General features: G+C 39.8%; 1 protein-coding gene and 1 long non-coding RNA gene across 2 annotated transcripts in view; both read left to right on the plus strand.

The window, feature by feature from the left end:
- The window catches only part of LOC121946868 (cadherin-4-like), a 301746-nt gene extending 287369 nt beyond the window's left edge, over positions 1-14377 (plus strand). The window contains exons 13-17 of the mRNA XM_042491671.2: positions 2881-3120; positions 4558-4794; positions 6575-6714; positions 6808-6972; positions 9105-14377. Of these exons, the coding sequence (XP_042347605.1) occupies positions 2881-3120; positions 4558-4794; positions 6575-6714; positions 6808-6972; positions 9105-9311 (989 nt within the window). The 3' untranslated portion in view covers positions 9312-14377. The remainder of the gene's footprint in view (positions 1-2880; positions 3121-4557; positions 4795-6574; positions 6715-6807; positions 6973-9104) is intronic.
- Positions 14378-15991: 1614 nt separating this feature from the next.
- Positions 15992-16917, plus strand: LOC148188695 (uncharacterized). The gene is made up of 3 exons (XR_015777335.1): positions 15992-16270; positions 16413-16472; positions 16596-16917. It is a non-coding gene; the product is annotated as an uncharacterized LOC148188695 (long non-coding RNA).
- The last annotated feature ends 813 nt before the right edge of the window (positions 16918-17730 follow it).

Here is a 17730-nt window from a genome sequence, read left to right on the forward strand (position 1 = left end):
AATGACTCGTAATTGGAGGCAGCTAAGGGTCGTCACCCCCTGACACACACTCAATAAACAGCTCTGAGCCTTATACTGCTAAGCGCTCTTTTTTTCCGTCAGATTTCTCTGGGCCGCATTTTCATACCACACATACACATTCATATGTTCTTCTCCCCACTCTACTAACTCACTCTCTGATTCTTTAAAGTGTCTATTCTTTACTCCCAATTCTCTATAAACGCTGTTGCTGATGGTCTGTTGCTCTGTTCAATCAATGCAAAGGGCTTCAGGATTGTGTCTGCAGATGAGGTGTGTGTCTGTGTGCATCAGTGCATGTTATTACAGTCCAAAGCTGACAATATTGTAGTGAAGCAGCACCTGCAATGGCTGCCTGCAGTAGCATCAGACCACATTTCTCCAATTGCCTAAATAATTTCCACAGACTTACATCAACTGTGCTGCACCATCAGGGTAAGGCCTATAGGAGTTAATCAAAGCGAATCTCACAACTTAAATCGCTGCCTAATTAGCCACCTCTGTAAGAACAATAAGACTGTTGCTAAAATTGTATGCTGATATAATGAGCCAATCCTGTGCTATAGTAACAATGTGTTCAACAGATTCCTAAAGTGAGTAAAGCCAGCTACTCTTATAGGAGAGTTTGATCACATTTAGTTAAAAAATAAACTATTACTTAAAAACCACCATAATTACTAAAGGTTTAAAGAAGCCTTACACTGCCAGTGTTTTCAAAAAACGGGCTGTCTATGCAGTAGAAAGATGCGAATTTTCTTTGAAACTGGTGCCATATGACAAGAAAACCAAAAAGGGGCTGTGGCATTAACTTTTGCTTAAGAGATAGAAATCTAGAACTACGAGAACGCACTGTGCTACACCTGACTACTAAACACTCCTGTAGGTGGGTTGCGTAATGCACACTGCATGACTGAAAACAAGACTGGTAAAAACCTAGTATATGGCTGGACTGTGTACAACCTGAGACAAGGAGTAATGCTCTCTGGTGTTTCTAAATAATTCCATCCAAAGTCTGACTAAACCTGAAACTAAATCAAAGTAGTCTGAAAAAAGTCTAAAGAAATCACTTTCCACTGCTGAATATATGGCTGTTGGTTCATTCAGACACTTCAGTTCTCTGCTCCATTTGGCTGTCTCTCTCTAACCGCGCTGCGCTGTCAGGCGATCAGCTGCTTGAGCCACATTAATGAAACACCGCTCGGTTGTCAAATAATCGGCTCTATTCTACAATCAAAAGTTGTTCACTGCCTTACATTGGTGTTGGCAACCCTGAAATATATGTTAAAATGCAGAACAGTACACTAAACGTTAGACAGAGCCACACAGGGGAGGGGACTTGTTTTTTCTGGAGCTGTATCTGCTGATCATTGACACATCCTCACTCTGCATCTCCGGTCAGACCCGGGGATCAATGTCCTCGTGTGACCGACAGAGGCCGTGCTGCCTCCAGCTGCTATCAGATCCAAGCTCCGCTGATACGTCTCACAGCTGTGTAACAAACGGAGAATTCTGTCTTTGTGACAGCACCCAGTCCAGCACTGTAACACATAATATTCACTTCAGTTCCAATCAGTGTCTTATTTTCTTCTTATCCTCATAACGCCAACGCCACCCATTCAGACACTGCGACATGAATCACTAAATAACATTTAAATAAATGTAGGCTCGTCTGTTACAGAAATGGCTGTTCCTCTAACAAACTGATGAGGTGATCCTCTCACTCTTTCCATCCAAAACTGACAGAACGACCGCGGATGGCTTTGTTAGCTGTCTGTCTTGCTATTTTTTCACCATGTTGTCATGCTATGCTGCTTACAGAGAATGGGGAATAATGTGACAGTAATACAGTGTCTGTCAGCATGTCCACACCTATTTACTTTGAAAGGACAATGGCCAATAGGAAAACAGCTGCGTCACATCTCAGTCACACTGACCAATGGTGCCAACTCACTCAAGGAAAATCCATGTTTTAAATGAGCAGGGAGATCTGGACACTGGCAAAATGGAGGGAAATTTACTACAGTTCATTTACACATACGAACCATATTCTTATGATACAAAGCATACCTTTCAGAGCAGACAAAAAATATAGTCTGTATATATACTGCTATAGTGTGCAGTTTAAAAAATTCATAACTGCTTTCACGTTGAGTAAATAATTTTATGAGCAATTGATTGTGTGTGATCAGGGAGTAATTTTGTGTGTATTTTGTGTGTATGTTTGCAAGCATTTAGTGGATATATCCTCTTAACACATGAGCACATAGGCATACAGAATGTGCATTTTTAAATGTATTTAGATGATTATATATGTGAAAAATGAGGACTGCATGCACCACAACGAGAATACAAGTGTTCAACTCTCAGAAATACATTGTTAATATTGCAAGCAGCCGTGCCTTTATCTACAAAATCATAGATGGCTCTCCTAGTTTTGTGTAAATACACATAGACAAGGACTTGTTTGATTGTGTTACAGTCATCATTATTGTACCTAAACCGTCTCTAGGCGATTGGATGTGCTGTGCCTGCATCTGGATCGACTCTGATGGTTCTGATTTGGCTCTGAGGCTGAAAAGGGAGGGTAGGAAAGCACAACTGTCAAAAGTATTTCTGTCAAGGGCAGAATTTCTTATCCAGTTCTACAACATCTCTACCTCAAACATCACCATTGTGAAAAGACAGAGTTTCTTTCACCTCTTCGCCTTCATTTTTGTTCGCTTTTATTTCTTGCCTCCCCTCTGTTGGCCTTCAACTCCTGTCCCTCTTCCCTCTCAATCGTCCCTATTACTGCACACATCTTCTCTTGTCATCTTTTCCTCCCGTCATGATACAATTTTTCTTCCCTCTCTCTGCTCCCAGGCTCTCCCACAGCCAGTGGTACCGGCACACTGCAGATCTATCTGATAGATATTAATGACAACCCCCCAGCACTCATACCCAGGGAGTCTCAGATCTGTGAGCGAGTGAACAAGAATGTCCACGGTGTCAACATCACTGCCGCTGATGCCGACACGGACCCCAACGCTGGGCCCTTTGTCTTCGAGCTGCCCAACTTTCCCAACAGCATCAGACGCAACTGGACAATTTCTCGAATCAGTGGTGAGGAGATGTCATCGTAAATCAACAGCACTAGAGATTTTATGAAAATTAATGGAATAGTTTTACAGTGCCACTAAGAGTATGTATATGTATGCAATATCTGTAGGCAACAGGGCAAGGTTTTGGTTCTGAAAGTGTTCTGGTTTCCGTTTGTAGTGCATTAGTAATTTTAGCAATATCGACCATTCATGTTTGACCAGCAGGTACAGTTTCAGTGTGGAAACAGTGTCAGAAACACAATTTCGGAACCCACTGGCTATCGTCTGATGATGTTTTGGCTTTATATTGGCTTTTTATTTTAAGTTGATGTATCCATATGCGGATATCTGTTTCTAGAGATTAGCTGAAATGACTGGCGCACAAAAGAGAAAGCCTTGATTTGGAAATCTGCTGGCTACACTGGTTCAGCCCTAAATCTTGACCCCCACCCCTAAAGGCTTAATAATAGCTGACAGCTTCCAAGATTGCATTGCTACCGTATACATATGTAGCAAAACATACTGTTGGCTGACAATACTTTTTTATTTGTGTATTTTTATGTGTACAATTGCACCATTGCAGGTGGCTTTTAAAAATACATGCATCAAGCAATTTAAAAAAAAAAAACATTGGACTCTGGGATATAGAGACCCCAAGTGGTCAATTATAAATAGACAAATGAGACATGATGAAATTAATCATATGAATGAAAATAATAAATAACCGTGAAATTGTGAAAAAATGCAACAATTTTGTTTTTTAGTCAAAAAATGTCATGGTATAGTATGCCTTAAAAAATAATAAAAATGGTCATATTATAGAATGTATATAGAATTTCCAATGAAAATTCAGTTTTAAAATATCTCGTAGAACAGCATGACATTAAAAGTATTTGAAATTGTCATCAAAAAGCATAGTATAGTATGCCTTTAAAATCACATAAAACTGCCATAGTATAGTGTATCATTAAAAAGTACTACTAAAAATTGCATTAAAGTGATATTTTAGATATATTTATATATTTTATAAGAAAATTATTTTAAAAAGTATAAAGAAATGTCATAAAAAGTCATACTTTGATGATTCTGACCAAAAATAATAATAATAACAATAATCATAGGTGCTGTTGTTCAGCTCTAAGCACACTGTCATTTCAAAACCAGGTATTTGTTCATGAGTAAAAGTTTCTGAATTATAATAGCAGTAGGATTCTTAAACAACAATTTTACTACTCAAAGGGTGATTCTATATATGCGTGCCACATTGTTTTATATAATGATAGTGAAAAAACATTCTAATGTATATCATGATATTAATATTGATTTCTATTGCCTGACACTATGTGGAAGCATTTTTTTAAATTTTTGGTCAGGCCTAGATATTATGAAAATGTTAATTAATTCATGTGATGATTAGTTGCATCTGTTAACTTGTCTCTTTCCGTTTCATGGGACACAGGTGACTACGCCCGTCTAGGACTGCGGTACCAGGTATATTTAGAGCCAGGGGTATATGAGGTCCCTATAATTGTGTCGGACTCGGGGAACCCTCCGTTGTCCAACAGGTCAGTCATCAAAGTGAAGGTGTGTCCCTGTGATGAACATGGAGACTGCACCACCCTCGGGGCCGTGGCGGCCGCTGGCCTTGGAACTGGAGCCATCATCTCCATCCTCATCTGCATCATCATACTGCTCAGTGAGTATTGGCTGTTCATATCGCATTCACCCACTGACACCTCACTACTCTCAGGCGTGTCATACACACATACACACATACACAATGCAGAAAGTTAAAGCTGCCTGTCATTGGTTTTGATTTGCCTTTCTGCCAAAATAGTGCAGTTCAGGGTGCAGTCATTAAACATTCACCAAGCTGCAATACAACAACATGAACAATAGTTTGTATAATGGATTAATGCCTCGACTGCTTGAATTGTCTCCAGCATCTCTTGACAAGGAGATTTCTGTCTTCTTTTCCTGGTAGGGTAAACATCTGCTGCTATCTGTCATCCCAGTGATTCATGCTGCTGGCTTACTTTGTTTCTCTGGGTTTCATACGCACATATACAAGTCTTATAGACAAATTCACCTGCCACTGTAGGGTTTATCCAGCATGCTTTAAAATGTTGGATGTTATATTGTGCCTCAATGATCTATTCTTTTTATTACAGTTACCACCAACACAAGTTTTGAAAGTGACCCAATTTGTTCTTTTGTTTTTATACCTATTTAGGCACACTCATTAAAGGTTTTGAAATTTCTCTCTCATGTAAGTCTAACAGCATGCAGGGAAGATATATTGAAGACAACAAAAGTAATGTAAATAATACTGGTAAATAAAAAGATGCTTAAAAGAAAAGACAGACAGTAGAATGAGTAGCCTGGAAATTAGTTACATATGACTGTCTTTTGATCTTCTTTTGACAGCTATTGTTAAAGTCGGGTAAGGTTCAGGAGTAAAAGGTAATTAGTTTAGTTATAGAAACATCGCGGTCAAGGTTTAAAGAAAACAACTTGACTGTTGATAGGAAAGGAACTGTGAACAGAGATCACAATTCAGACTCTGATGTTGGTGGTCCAAAAGCAAGCCAAAGTTTTCACCTATCCTGGAAAATATCTCATCATCTACAGTACTTGGTGTAGTGGCACAGAGTTTTATACAAACAATTATGGTTCCCAGACGATTAATCCTAGTTTTGTTTTTTGATGCTGATTATTGCAGTGTACCCTAAATAGGGCTGCAACTAATAATTATTTTCGTAATAGATTAATCTGCCAATTATTTTCTCGATTCATTGTTTGGTCCAAAACTATATTATTTATTATGATATAAAACAGAGAAAAGCAGGATTTCCATTACCGAAAACAGCATTTTTCAGCTAGTTTTGCATTAAACATTTTTTGGGGATTATTTTTCTGTTAATTTACTAATTGATCAGTGTTTTCCAACCTTTTAATTTTTTATTATTGACTAGTCTGACAACCCCTGACTAAGTGATATATTTTATGGATATTTCATATTATATTCAGTGCATAATAATAATAATGTTTCTTTTTTGACAAATTAAGTGTTTCTCCCTCCCTGCACTTGGCCATGGCTTTTAACTCTTTAGCTGTTTTATCTGCAACCTTTTATAATGCCGGGGGGAGTTTTAGCAGATTGAAGGCTCTGTGCATTCAGCTTGTGTTCAGGTGTTCGCCGAGCCCTTATCTTGTAAGATTTATTTAAAGTTAATTAAGAAAATTATCTAAGCTTTAAAAATAACAACCATATTTAGTTTTCTGCACAGAAATCAATGAAATACTGAGAGAAAGGCTTACTGTAAATGATTTTAAAAAGATATCTTACACCCCTTAGAATCAAGCAGGCCTCACAACCTCCTGTAAAGCTTTGGCGACCCACGGTGGGGTCAGGAACCCCAGGTTGGAAACCAGCTCCCTTAAGGTTTATCATGTTTGTGTGTGTGTCTCTGCAGGCATGGTGCTGCTGTTTGTGGTGTGGATCAAGCGGAGAGAGAAGGAGAGGCACACCAAGCAGTTGCTTATTGACCCTGAAGACGATGTCAGAGACAACATCCTCAAATACGATGAGGAGGGAGGAGGAGAAGAAGACCAGGTGAGACCCTAAGAGACAAACAAATACAATCACACGTGTCTTATGTTGACCTCCAGTGCCAATAACCATCTGTACGCCTGCGCGGGTGTGTAGGACTACGACCTGAGCCAGCTGCAGCAGCCGGACTCCTTGGAGCACATCATCAGCAAGCCGCCAGGTGTCCGCAGGGTGGATGAACGTCCCATCATCCCAGAGTCCCAGTACCCAATCAGACCTGTCGTGCCCCACCCTGGAGACATCGGGGACTTCATCCACGAGGTAATTTTACACTCGCACAGTGGACACGTCTACAAAGAGCTCAGCCATCATTAGATTGTTTCTCCCACAGTGAGCTGGCCTCTCACTTCCACTTTGCATCGATCTGACATTTAATGTGATTACTCATTTCTGGATGCTGTTCAATATGTAAACTCCAGTACAGTGATGGGAACAGCACAGAGTTTTGTTTTACTTTACAGCTGCTCTCACGGCGCCAGCTTTATTCACTCACACACACGCACACACACAAGTTCGGCGCTGGCACACTGATGCGAGAAAATGCTGATTGACAGACTCGTGACAACACGTTCACACTCGAGAGGTGTTGGCAGCTGTTCAGCTTTGATCCATCCAGCCTTGACTCTCTCTCTCTATCCATCTCTCTTTCTATATTTCTCTCTCTCCCGCTCACACATGTACTCACCTGATCTCGCTCCAGCAGTCTGGTAAAACACAAACACAGCAAACACATGGTGTTCCTGCCACGCACTGTACCCCTGAGGGTTGAGGCTTTTAAGGTTTCTATCCGCAGCATCTCTCTGTTTTTCAGTGAAGTGGATGAAGTCCGTTCTCTTCACCTGCCTCACCTTTAGGTCAACAGCCCTCATCTGTTATTCTGTAAAACAGGTGTAGGTTTGCCCGCCAACAGAAAACATGCAAATCTCTTCACATCTTATTCATGAAACTTTAACTAAATATTGATGAATATGGTTTGATCACAAATTGATAAATGAAATTCAGAACTGGCCAATGCTTCTGGTGCTTGTGTGTGACAGGCTGTGTGTCTCATCTCTGTTCTGTTTTCTCCGATGTGCTCAGGCCACTCTTGCAAAAGAAATCCTGACCTCAGTAAGACTACTTGATAAAATAAAGGTTGTAATAATTTAGTCCTGCTGAGCTTTGCTACAGAAACTTGCCCCAATGACACTTGTAGTGTTTGAACTATTTATTCAAAATTCACCAGAAGTAGCTTGAAACAAAAATGATTTACTGTTATATTCAAGTTTATTATGCAGATACAACGAAATACAGTTATGCATTGTCACAGAGTATGTGTGTAATGCAATGATGTTATGGATTTCCAATAGTTTTTAATAGATGGTGCAATGTATTCTCGATCTGCATACAGTATATGTTTTTAAAGGTGCATTATGTAAGTTTCAGCCACCCAGTCCAACCGAGCAGGGGGCAGTATGTCACCCTTTTAATCAGTCTACTACTTTGTCCATATAAACGCAATTTACAGTCATCAGTCATAAATAAAGGCAACTAATAACTGTATAAATGTGTAGTACGTCACTGTCAGGTACAAATATCTATTAGAATAGACTTAAACCTTTGTAAATTCAGAGTAGGTCATTTTGTCAGGCACAATCTTTCAGATTGTACTACTACTTGTATAAATGTAGTTGAATGTAGAGTAGGTCATTCTGCCAGGTACAATCATCTGTCAGATGAACTACAACCTGTGTAATGTAGTTAAAATATATTAAAAAAAAAAAACCTGTTGGTTTACAAACTATGGAAATTGAAATTGAAAGACATAGGCATTTACCAAGAAGATAGGGTGGCTGCGCTCCATTTCAGTGCGCCGGTGCGCCACTTAACGTGTAACGGCGCGGGCCAGGAGAGCTGTTTAAATGGAGTATAATCTGTCAGTCAACGGCAGCAACCAAGTAAATGTCAGCTGACAAAACAAACAACAGTGTCAGTCTACAGGACAAAAGCTGTGGAAGCTTTCCTGGTTGACAAATAATTGCTTACATGGACAGTCATGTTCACAATATGATGTTATTTAAGCCGGAACAGCATTCAACAGTTTGCTGTTTGTCAGTCTTCCTTTATTTGCTTGTGTTTGTATTGGACATGTGGCCGTAGTGACAAATACGCCACTCTCGCCACTCAAATTTAGCGGCAGATCCTGCCTGACTGCCTACGATACCTATTAAATGGTGTGTAGACTGCCCCTATTTGGCGCACCACAGGCGTACACCGGTGTGGAAATGGTGCGCAGCCGGTAAGGAAAGTGCTTTCAGTTGCATCATGGGTGATGAAGGAGCCAGCATTTCTGAGCTTGACCCAAAATGAGGCCTCACCTGCTGACCGCCACCTCTCCTCCTTGTCCTGTTTAGGGTCTGCGAGCGGCAGACAACGATCCCACAGCTCCTCCGTATGACTCCCTGCTGGTGTTTGACTATGAGGGCAGCGGCTCTACCGCCGGCTCCGTCAGCTCCCTCAACTCCTCCAGCACGGGGGATCAGGACTATGACTACCTCAATGACTGGGGTCCCCGCTTCAAGAAGCTTGCCGACATGTACGGTGGAGGGGACGATGATTAAATCGGCCCAGTCACAAATACACACACACACACACTCTCGTCCCGTCAGCTGGCCTGCCATGCTCTGTCCCTCTAACACATGGGGCTATTACACCCTTATTGAACACACGTTAACAATGACATGTTCACACTGACCAATGGACTGACCAACCAACCAATCAAATTACCCACCACCACAGAGGACCGGTGTCGTGAGTCAGTTTCGGGTGCTCTTCTCAACCGTCTCCTGCTCTAAGCCTGTCTAAGACTGAAACGGAAGCTCTGAATTGCAGGCTTCTCATAGTTTGTATTTTCAAATGCATTTTTTTTCATTTTAGGTTTAATGCTAGATGTAGTTTTTAATAGTCAGATTTTGTTTTTCCTTTTAGTTTATGTAGCTGTTTTTGGTCCCCACTCCCCTTTGATTCAAGCCGTTCCTTATTCCTGAGGGTTTTCACTCTTCCCTCGCTGTCAGCCCCCGCCTGCCTCTCTGCAGAAGCTTTACGTTGAGCTGCTTGCTTTGTCTGAGGGGAACAAAAGGAAAAAAAATGAAGAAGAACACAGATATGAAAGTCCTTCCAGCACGGAGGGCCCTGGTTTATTCTTTCTTGAACTTGAATTACTTAGAACAGAAGCACTGTTGTTTAAAAAGTGCCTTCAGTGGTGCGTATTTTAGCAGACTCCCGCTAACTCAGGATTGGTTGCCATTCTCTGGGCTCACATGCCCCCATATGACCCCTGACCCTTTAACTCAGACCTTCCCTTGTCATTTATATCGTCCTGCAGGGCTGTGTTAGCTGCAGGAGATGTCAGTGCCGGTTTTAGAGCAGCATTGGCTGGCTTACGAGGGGCGCTTTATGTAGACATACTGTACATAGGCCTACAGTGTGTCTGTAAGGTATGGACAAATCATTAATGTTTCAAGTCAGGCATATCTGTGCTCCTAGATCACAGCCAACTTGAATGTGATAACGAAAATCACAAAAATACATTATGGGACTGTCTTAGAGAAGAAATGCATCGCGTGTCTTTGTTTATTGTGGCTTCGATAGCAGCTGTGTTTGTTTTGAGCTCTCAGTATTTGCACAAAACTTGATAAGGCTTGTTACTAAATTTTGAAGACTGACAAGTCATGTGCGTTACCTCTCTAATGTTACTGTATATGAAGTACGTATGAGGGTTATTTAAGGAGACTCTGCCTTTAAGATCATTTAAAGATTGCATGTTTATCCCTTCACCTAAGGGTAATTACCATGGCATCAGTTATTGTGTGGTGAATGTTCAAAGAAACTGTACAAACATGAGGGAGAAGAAAATACCAGATGACTTCAAATAACTCTAGCATTACACACAGATTGGGGGGTTGTACAAGCCCCATTCTGAGATCCCTTTCTCGCTTTTACATTTTTTTTTCCCTCTTTTGTTGATCCATTGTTGTTTTTTTAGCAAACTTTTAATATACAAACTTTGGTGCTGGTCCCTGTCACAGAAACTGGGGAAATTGAGCCTCAGCCAGGGATTTAGCGCCTTTGCAATCTGTCTCTCTTCAGGCAGCATTTCATTCATCTGAAATTTTCTCCTGAAATTTTTGGCTGCAAGTTCAAGAGGTTTTGAAAAGAAGTTAGAGGAAGGGAAAGTCTGTTATGAAGTTCTGCATTTTTATCAAAGACGACTTGCAAAACTAAAGCTTCAATAATAGCGCTTTAAAAGACAGACATTTTTTGAAAGACAGTTTTTGTTGTGACTTAATGAAAAGACAGCACTACCCATGGGCTTTTGTAATCACATTTCAGACCCCCAGAACTGCATATAGAGAAAAAAAAAGAGCTTCAGTCTTTGTATTAAATTATTCAAATATGCAAAACATTTCAAAGAGAGACCAGGGAGATGCTGGTAAATGATAGAAAGGTTTAATCATTCCTTATCTTCTGAGTGCCCAATAAAACACTCCTGGCTTGTAGCTGGTTTCAGCTTGATGTGGATTGACCAGATGTTCTATTAATTATGAATATGGTGAATGCTTGGAGGAAATCTCAGTTAACGACAAGGTTCTTAAGATGATGTGATGAGAGGGATCCTCCACTTCTTGTTTTTCTCTCTCAACTGCTTTTAAACCATTCCTCATCTATTCATGGTGCATCTGAGCAGCTGTAGATAAAAACAATCTTTTCTTTAAAAATAAAAATATTACATTTCGGAGTGGATGGAAAGCAGTTTAAGGTCCTGTGTAAGATTTAAGGAGAAATAGTGCCATCTAGTGATGAAAATTGCAACCAGTTGAAACTTCTCCTGGTTAGAATTCCTGTAGTGATGATTGTTCAGGGAGATTTTACTGGGAGCTGAATAATCGCAGAGGTCTCCTCCTCATGGTGGTGGTTTAAACCAGTAAAGACAGTAAATAAAGCAGGTTCATGTTAAAAACCATAGTTTCTACGATGTTGAGTGGCATGTTGGAGACGGGCTGCTATCGTGTTTATCTTTATTCTCTGATAATTTAAGATTCAGGCGTAAAGAATGTTTTTACCGGGAGCTAAATTATCCATAGAGGTTTCCTCCTCTATAAAACAAACAGACTCTGTTACTGTAGGTGGTAAAAATACTAAGAATAGCATTTCAAAGTAAAAATCTGTTTTGGAGGGGCTGCAAACTCCAGGGGCCAACACAGAAAAAAAAATGCCAGGTTTTGGTTTGTCCATTCTGGGCTACTGTAGAAGCATGGCAGAAATGCTGATTATAAGGTACAGAATAAAGCGTTTCCCGTTTTAAAAAAAAATCCAAAATAAAGCTTTTTCCGATGCGGTTCTCTGAGGCTGCTAACTATGGTGGTTAACACGAAAACACAAATTGCCATTGTTTGCCATACGGTGGCCCTGAGGGTCAAAACACTACAACATTTCAGAAAACAAAATAAGAATGTTGTTTTGTTTTCTGAAATGTGTTGTTTTAGATAACATTATAGTCTTTTGGGAAATGTTGAAGTGTTTTGACCCTCAGAGCCACCGTAGTAGAAACATGGTGATCTCTGCAGATGAGAGCCCGCTCCCTATGTAGATATAAACGGCTCATTAATGAAAATCAGTCAAGATAATGAAAACAAAATCATTCTTATTTTAAGGTGATTATACACTTAAGAAAATATACTTTAGATATGATATTCCATTTCTGCCAATATATCCCCCTAAATCTTGCACACTTTAAACCAGTGAAAAGATATAAATGGAAAATATTAAATGTTAATTGAAATACTCATTATACCATAACAATGAAATAGGGATGAGAGTTTGATTTGACTATAAACCGCGGCTGGAAGGTCATAGTGTAATTAATAAGGTTAACAGGGTAGGAATCTTTTGATTTAGATGAACACATAAATGGGTGCAAATTGCACCTTTCGGTGTAAAAACTGACAGTGGCCATTTTTAGGAAAGCTGTCAGCTTACAGTTAAGACAGAGTAGACACGAGAGACAGAGTAGTTTCCACAGCTTGCTGCTGGATAAGCTCTTATCTATCAGCCTACAGAATATCTTCACAAAATAAACACAGCTGTTACTTTCTGCTATCTGTGATGATTTCTGACATATAAATGTTGTATATACAGAACATTTTTATACATTTGGTAACATGGTTTGTCCGTTTCTCTGTGCATTTTCTTTCACTCCAGTTTTGTTTTCAATTGCAAGGTATATTTCACCACAAAAAGCCATGTGCATTTAAGAGTCTGTACGATTCTATATGAGCTTACAGCCATACTCGCGTCGCTGTTCAAGTTTAGCTCCATCATGGTGAAAAGGTTCCACTTCAAACCAACGTGTACAGTCTATACTAGCACACACTCACTCCTCTAGGCCTTACTGTATATATGTGAGTGTTCGATATTATATACAAGCCCTTTCAGCATTGTTCTAATTCAGCTGTGGAGCTCCAACGTGACTGAAGGCCACCCAGTGTTGTTCACAGAATAAAAGACGTTGCTTAATGAAATACTCGCGCTCTCTGATCACGTGTTCAGACCGAGTCCAGGGCCGCACACAGCAGGAGGCCCACACACACACACTTTACACAAGACAACACCTTTATAACTGTGTCATGCATACATACTTGACACATGCCATTATGATACTGAATGTTATCAAAGACCCACAATGACAGCTAATCATCATGGAGTCGGTCACACTTGACCCCCCCATTTTAATGCAATTTGTGAGGGAAAATGAAGGAAGATTGATCATTACTTGTTACATACTTGGTCCACTTGTCTTATTGACGTCCTCCTGCTAAAGCGAGGGGAAAATTAGGAAACGATAGAATGAAGGAAGAACTATTGCACTGCTGTAGTCCACCACTGTCTTCTGGCTGTTAACAACAGCTCCTCTGCCTCTTTGACTGGTGTTAGTTAAAGGACACTTGGTCTCACTGGGGACACTGCCTAACCATGGACACACACATGACGGGAGGCTCCAGCAGAAGCCAGACTTTAGCTCTGCAATGGCCAGAACCACAAAGACAGACAGGCAGCAGTGTTTCATACAAGTTCTCCCAGTACTGCGCAAGTCCAAGTGTACATAATGTAGTATTTGCTTGAAGCTAAACAGACCCAAGTTAGGCAAACTGTACCTGTACAATTGGAGCTTTTTGCATGTGTCTTTTTATAATGGACAGATGAGTTCTATTACAGTAACCATACAACATTTTAAAATGTGTCGCAGCCCGCATGACCGAGGTTGCAACCCAGAGGGGATTCTGGTGTACCATACTCACATAGTTTCAAACGGAGGAGAGAAAAAAAAAAGCTGAAAAAATTATTGCACAGTAATCGAGTCAAAAGACATTTTTGTAAATTGTCAACAGCACAAATATTTTGTATTGTTGTTTGTACCATTTTGTAAGAAAATTAAGAAAAAAGTCCAAAAAAAGGGAAAGAATCTGTTGTTTCAAGCGTGTGTTTATAGTGCCACTGCAATCTTGGTTTCCAAATACAGTAAAGTAAATGCGCAGCCTTGCAGATCAACCTTGTAATATAGACGCTGAGCTGGAGACTCCCTGTCAGCACCATGTGTTATAAATAAAATTTCCCCTCCTTATAAGAACACTGCCTCCTGTCTTTTCTGTGTCACACATGGATTTTTACAAGTGATGCAGTTCCTCTTGCTCGTGTTATATTTAATGCGGCTTTTTTTTTTTTCACCAGAGATTGTTAAATTAACTGAAAAAGCGTCCCTGTCATTCAGGTGACTTTGTACTGCGCAAAACTTTAATTGAATTTAAAAGTATTACATTTGTTTTTTTCTTTTGGAGCAGCACAACCAAGAATAATTTGTGACACATTATAGCAAGAACACAAAAAAAACTTAAAATTATTACTCTCAGCCCACAAAACTCCAGAAACATTTTCTCCCCATCTTAATCTCACCCTTCGGCCACAGATATAATAATAACAATAATAATAAACTGTATTTGTATAGCATATTTCATGCTTTACAAGAAAAAAAAATAGTTTTTCACATCAAAACACATATAAGACATAATAAAACATACATGTAAAAATAAAATAAAATCAGAATAGAATACATAGAATGCATCTTCAGATGGATAAAATCCACTTGATAATGCTAGTAAAAGTAAGATAAAATAAGAATAAAAATTTAGTGCACAGAATGCGTAACAGGAAGGACCTTAAAATCAACTCTAATTTATACAGGAAGCCAGTGCAGAGCAACTTAAGTAAGCTGGAGTGATGTGCTCTCTCCTCTTGGTTCTGGTTAACAGCTGAGCTGCAGAGGTTTGGATCAGCTGAAGTCTCTCAGTGTTTTTTTTTGTTTGTTTGTTTGTTTGTTTTTTTTCAGTAACCCAGTAAAAAGTATGTTGCAGTAATCAAATCATCTTGAAACGAAGACATAATTTAGTTCCACATCACATGGCAGTGTATGGAGGTTTAGCTCAGTGGATAAGGCAGCGCACTAATGAATCCAAAGTTGGTGGTTCAAGTTTTATCTGTGTTAAGTGACTTTTAACTTTTATGGCATAAATACAATAAAATGTTGGCTGATATGTCTGTCTGCTCTGCTGATATAAGTCATGGATAACGTACCTGACAACAAACACTTCAAACAGTTTAAAAAACACAATTGTCTCCTGAATTTTAGTATACTAAATACTGAATTTTCCCTGCCAAGAAATCAAGTCAAGTTTTTGACAGATGTCACTGCTGATACTGAGCTAAAGGGAATCTCAAATTCTCATTAGGTGTGCTGAGGTGTAGCTCAGTGGGTAAAGCAGGTGGTAGGTGTATCATAAGATGCTGGTTCAAGACTTATCTGGATCAGGTGACTTTTGACTTTCATGGCATTTATAAATAATAATAATAATAAACGGGAGCAATAAGCAATGGAGATCAGCTGGATAAGAGATGAGCGATGTATTTTCGTATCTATAAAGAATTCCGTCTAATATCTGATTTTTGAGCCGCTAATCCAATCAACGTGCTTTAAAAAGTCACGTAAAGTGGAGAGTCTCAGCTGATTGGCCACGTTTAGACGTCGAGAGGCTCCGCAGTGAACGTGGTTACGTCACCAATTTCTGCGCATTGATTCGCCAGGAAACCAAATTTGTTCGGCCCTCTGAGCCAAACAGCAAGGGTTGAGAAGGCTTTGTCCCGCCTCCTGTGTTCCGATTGGATGAAAATTCAAATGTCCATCTGTGGTTGGTCATTTGCTCCAGCAATCAACGTTGGTTTCCGGTCTGTTTGTGTTGTCGCGGAAATTTGAACACACACAGAGGGATAACGAGACGAAGCGCGTGTATTTGTTTACATGGAGACGTACCAAAAATAAGAGAGCAGCAAGACAGAGCTCAGCAAAAAGCAAGACCAAGATCGCCTTTTTGAACGAGCGGCCTCGCGACGCTGCAGCTGATCCTCGTCACACACAGCTGGTGCAGCAGGAGGAGGACAGGCAGGACAGAGACCCGTTTGGAGACATTAGGTCAGTGACTCTCTTGAGTGAATTAAATGTTCAGATTCAAGAATATAAATGTGTAATGTGCCACACTGACTATGCCTGCTGCTCAGGTCTGGCTCTATTTGTTCACCAAAGTGACTTTGATGTTGATTTTTGTATTTTATAGTAAACTGTGCGACTTCTCCAAAACTGAGGGAAACGACAGGCGCTATGACCCGATGCAAGGGTAAGATTTAAAGAAAATAGCTGAATGCACTGAGGTGAATGGGATCAGCATGTGTATCAGCCATATTATCTGTGTTGTCTTAACTCCACAGAGCGGTACTGATTGTACTTCTTGTGTTTAAAGCTGCCGGAAGCGAGGAGAGCTGTCTTGACCGAAGAAGAAATGGACATTTGGAGAGGGATCACAATCGACGTGATATCAGATGAGGCCGACGGCACAGCTGACGGGGAAGCTGCGGATTGTGAGGCCACCATCCTTTAGAAGCCAGGAGCTCTCTGAACTATGTGCTGTTGTTCAGGAGAGACGGGAAGCAACACACCACTAAAGGCTGCGTATTGGGACAGACCGGCAGCGACTGCATACGAGCGCGGAGCACCAAAGATATGTTGCTTTTTTCGTTCTTTTGTTGTTTTAAAATAAAGTTTATTAATATGTTTCTGGCAAATGTGACTTTCCTCTCATCTGATATTGTGACAGATGTAGTCTTCAGTAACCCTTTCATTATGATAATAACAGTAACAGTAGGAGTAATAATAATAAATATTATTATTATCGTTTTGTAATTTGTTATTGCTAATTTGTTCGGCAATATTGCACTCAATGTGTAAACTGTGACTCGCCAGCCAAATGATATTTTGTGGCATAAATGAAATTCAATACCCTAAATGGGTGTCGATCTCGCGACCTTTTGGATTGATAGTTGGGTGACTTATCACTGAGCTAAATGAGGGCATGCACAAATGGGTGCAAGCACACATATTTATATTTGAGTTAGGCTGATGGCCAGCGAAAATTTCTACAATGCAAAAATATTGGCAGCGACGTCTGTCGGAAAACGACCGATAAATGAGTCCAGCCGATATTTCCGGACAATTTCACCTGGTTTAACTGCCAAAATTATACCTTATTAATCTTTATTTGTCTGCAATATCACAATCAGCGTTTAAACTGTATGAATCTATCTTCATAAATAAAATAAAATGAAATATTTTCAAGGGGACACAGACACTGACAGTGATATTGCAGACAAATTAAGGCACATAAAAGAAGAAATTAAAATATTTACAATCAGAGTCAAAATGACAGACAATTTCATTTTAGTTTCTAAAAAACAACTAAAATAAAACTGTCTCAGTCTCTTTGACTCTGATTTTAAATATTTTCGTTTCTTCTTTAAAATATTTACAATCAGAGTCAAAATGACAGACAATTTCATTTTAGTTTCTAAAAAACAACTAAAATAAAACTGTCTCAGTCT

This window comes from Plectropomus leopardus, chromosome 9 (genome assembly GCF_026936395.1).
Source record: "Plectropomus leopardus strain MGB_pleo_1.0 chromosome 9, ASM2693639v1, whole genome shotgun sequence".
Taxonomy (NCBI): domain Eukaryota; kingdom Metazoa; phylum Chordata; class Actinopteri; order Perciformes; family Serranidae; genus Plectropomus; species Plectropomus leopardus.